Genomic DNA, 4,062 nt, shown 5'->3' on the forward strand with positions numbered 1-4,062 from the left:
AAAAAAAAAAATCACGTGGATTTTATTTTCCACGTGGGAGGCGTTAAATAGACCTAAAGTACACGTCATCGGGGCGTATATACACGCGCCCAAGTGTAATTAAAAATAGGCCAAAAGGTGCTTATGTGGTATAAATTTAGGTAGTTTAGGTAGCCAATAGGTACAACTCCGGGTTTAGGTAGCCATGAGGAAAATGTGGTAAAGTTTAGGAGGCTATCTATGACTTAAGCCAATAGTTTTCCTTGTGCACCAAAATAGTAATAGTTTTCCTTGTGCACCAAAATTCTATGCGGCATAGTTAGAATTTCTAGATTCAAATTCTAAAATTTGACTATGAATGCGAAAATAGAAGCTTTATGTCCTTTGAAACGAAATTTATATATTTAAAAACTACATTAAAAATATTAATTCTTTCATTCCATAATAAGTGACTTCTTAGACTTTTCATTTTATTTCAAAATAAATAGTGCTTTAAAATTTCAAAAAAAAAAAAAAAATTTGATATTCTTCTTCCAAAATGACCTTTATTTACATAATCAAAAATTATTAATCTTTTCTTTTCTAAGTATTTAATTAGGGGTAAATTAGTAAAAGCACTCATAATTTTTTAGGAGTGAACACTTTTTTAAGGGATGTGCATAAGCTGAAAAAGTCACTTATTATGCAATGGAAAAAGTATTAATTACAATAATTAATAACTTAAAAATTTAAAAGGCAAAAAAAATCTGATTAAATAAAAACTTAATTAACTTTCGAAATTTCAATCGTGGCACGGGAACGGAAGAAGTATCAATTAAGAAACCAAAAGAAAAAGGCAAAATACATCAAATCACCCTTAAACTATACCCAAAATGTCGATATCACACCTAAACTATACGGGCGACCTATTACACACTTGAACATTTAAAAATTGAATTTATTTACACCTTATAAGCTGACGTGGCAAAAAAATAATTATAATTAATAAATAGGCGAGTGAAGTAGTTAAAATAATTTTTTAATTTAATAAAAACTGATTTTTTTCAACTCTTCTTCTCCATTTCACCACTACCACCCCCACCACCCCAACCCGCCTCTCCTCTTTTTTTTCAACTCTTCTTCTCCATTTCATCACCACCACCACCACCACCGCACCCCCCTCTTCTTCTTCACGCCCCACCCTCCATTCTTTCTACTTCATTTTTTTTTAATAACAATTCTCCACAACAACTTCATCAATTCATAATGATCTTCACAATTCTTCATCAATCCATATAGAAGAAATTCACCATGTTACAACAACTTCACCAACTTAATCTTTTTCACTATCCACAATCAAATCCGTACACACCCACCATGGATTTCACTACCCCTATAAACCCCACCCTTCCAAAATCATACCAATTTCACCACTACCAAACCTTCCACTACCAAAAGTCACAACACCACCATCACCTATTTCAACACCCATCACCAAATACCACAGCAGCACCACCGCCACCACTAAAAATGTCGACCACCATCATCAATTTCATCACCTTCCACCAAAACCACCACCAAAGAATAATTCGGTGCAAAATCAAGAGAGAATTTTACAGAGAGAGAGAGAGAGAGAGAGAGAGAGAGAGGAACGGTCCAAGAAATAGCAAAGATTGAATTTTGTGCAAAACTCAGAGAGAATTGTCCGGCATCTTAGCCGGATTTTTGCGGCAGATCAATTTCTTTTTTTTCTTTTATTTATTTTTTTATTTTTTTATGGTGGGTCGTAAATTGGTGGTGATGGCATCTTTGTTTATAACTAGTAAATTTGATGGTGATGATGGAATTGATGATTGGATTTGGGGATGGTGATATGCCACCAGTGATAATGGAGTTTTTGTGATGAGTATAGAAAAAAAGGAAAAAAGAAAATAGTGTAAATTAAAAAGTTAGAAAAAAAAAGAAAAAAGAAACAATACTGGAAGTAATAAAATTTATTCTATTTCCACGTGGCGCTGATGTAGATGCGCGTGTGGAACACCACACACTGTAAAAGTGGTATAATGCCTTCCAGGGTGTGAATAATTTCAGTTTTTAGATGTTCAAGTGTGTAATAGATCGCCCGTATAGTTTAGATGTGATATCGATATTTTAGATATAGTTTAAGGGTGATTTGATGTATTTTAGAGAAGCATAAAAGGGCACACTCTTCCCACATCAACCTTTTGTTTCTTCTTTCTTTCAAAAAAAAAAAAAAAAAAAAACTTGTTGGATGTTTGCTGGGAAGCAATGAGTACACGAAAGACACTAATCTCTTCTTTTTACACCAACACACTTGAAATTCAAAACCCTACCTTGAAAAACAAAACTCCCTAAACTTATCAAAAAATAATAAAAATTCCTTAAAAGTCTACTACTTCCACTAATTAATCTTTCAAAAAGTCTGAACTGCCAGCTCCAATTTCCTTCTTGTGCCGCATTTCCAAAACTTTCCTGTGACTGTTTGAGTGTAACCCGTTCGAAAAAGTCGAGCTACTAGCCGGTCTATATTCGGGTAAAAGCCGACCCGATTTAAACCGGACCCCACATGCATTACAAAGTGTTTTCTCACCTAATGGACCGGTTCGCCATAATGGAGTCTTTCGCACCCCACAATGGGTACACTGTTTCGCCCAAAACCCGACCCGTTTCTCCATCTTCTTCTTTGGTTTTTTCACTGGCGGTTTATTTTGAACCGGACTGGTGAAACAGGACTGCTGTTGGACCGGGTTTTGCGTGTTTGAATGAATTTGGAGAGCTTTTTCCGGTAAGTATGTGAGTGAATACTCTGAAAATGAGTCTTCAACAAAATGAGACAGCCATTCCAGGTTATCCAAATCACTTCCCTGCAAAAAAAGGTTCGGTCCTCTTCATTAATTTCACCCAGTTTATACAAAAAAAATAAACTTCCTTTTTAACGGAACAACAGCAACAACACCACAACAACATGCCCGTGTAATTTCTCAAGTGGGGTTTGAACAGAGTAGCTTGATAGAATATACGCTGACCTTGATAGAACATACGCAGACCTTACCCCTACTTTGTGGAATAGGGGTTGTTTCTAATAGACCCCAGGAGGAAGTAATCCAAGCGGTAATGAAAGAAAAATACCAGACAGCAAAAGGCAGAGACGCAAAGCAAATAAAACAACAATAATAGTAAGAAATGGAAAATAGTAACAAAAAAGGGAAAAGGGGGCTAAGCTTACAGGAAGACTGAGTTGACTACCAAGGATAGAATCAAAATCTTCTTTCTCAGAAGGAATAAGGCTAGACTTGTTGGTGAGTGTTACTTTATCACTTTCCTTATCCTGTGGTTGTAGCTTTTGAGGCGAAAGATAATTGTTGTTTTCATGTCCTAGGTCGTCGTCGTCAGGGAAGTCATTGGAAAAGTCAAGGAGGTCGTCAACGAACAAGTCATCGCCTGAGCTGCCCAATTTATCCATTTCCTGTTCAACACACACAGAGTTTGTAAGAAATATAGAAACATGCCTAGGAAATCTGAGAAGCAGGTTCAATTTAAGAGTAGAAATTACCAGAAGAAAGTGGGTGGTGTAGAAGAGGGGGATAAAGGAGGGGTAAAAGTGATTGAATTGGGAATAGCGTTAGGTAAAGAATTGAATGGGACACAGGAAACACCTGAAACCTTACTCCACCATACTGGTCAAGTACGTATTGGATAATTAACTAGTTAACTAGGTTAAGATGGGATTAAAAAAAACCATATATTTCTATATTAAGTAACAATTTAATTTTAAATTTATAAATAAATATCATTCCCTTCAATTCAAAATAAGCATTCACTTTATCTTTAGAACCTTTGGAGGTGTTAAAGGGCCTGACTCAGCCCAATCCAACCGCCTAAATGGCCAAAGAATTAAATAGGCTAGGACGGACTGACCCTTTTTATTGAAAGGCCGCTAAAATGACATCCTAACTCAGTCCTAAACGAGCTGCGGATTATTTTTGTTCACTAATTCAAGTCACGTCCAAATGAAATTAAACATAGCATAATTTTTAAGACTAAAAAGCATAACTCCAGTTTCTAATTTACTACTTAGTAGTA

The 4,062-nt window shown here is 35.6% G+C and overlaps 1 protein-coding gene across 2 annotated transcripts; it reads right to left on the bottom strand.

The window, feature by feature from the left end:
- Positions 1–2,148: 2,148 nt before the first annotated feature.
- On the bottom strand, positions 2,149–3,686 carry LOC132047986 (GATA transcription factor 6-like). Of its 2 annotated transcripts, XM_059438938.1 has the most exons (3): positions 3,533–3,686; positions 3,206–3,445; positions 2,149–2,843 (listed from the first exon to the last, which is right to left on the bottom strand). In XM_059438938.1, the coding sequence occupies exons 2-3, from the start codon at positions 3,440–3,442 to the stop codon at positions 2,385–2,387; spliced, it is 696 nt and encodes a 231-aa protein (XP_059294921.1). In that variant the 5' UTR covers positions 3,443–3,445; positions 3,533–3,686; the 3' UTR covers positions 2,149–2,384. The 2 variants fall into 2 exon arrangements, with proteins under 2 accessions (XP_059294921.1, XP_059294922.1); XM_059438939.1 differs by lacking the exon at positions 3,533–3,686 and having other exon boundaries at positions 3,206–3,503.
- Between the last annotated feature and the right edge of the window lie 376 nt (positions 3,687–4,062).

The sequence above is a fragment of the Lycium ferocissimum genome, chromosome 2 (genome assembly GCF_029784015.1).
Source record: "Lycium ferocissimum isolate CSIRO_LF1 chromosome 2, AGI_CSIRO_Lferr_CH_V1, whole genome shotgun sequence".
Taxonomy (NCBI): domain Eukaryota; kingdom Viridiplantae; phylum Streptophyta; class Magnoliopsida; order Solanales; family Solanaceae; genus Lycium; species Lycium ferocissimum.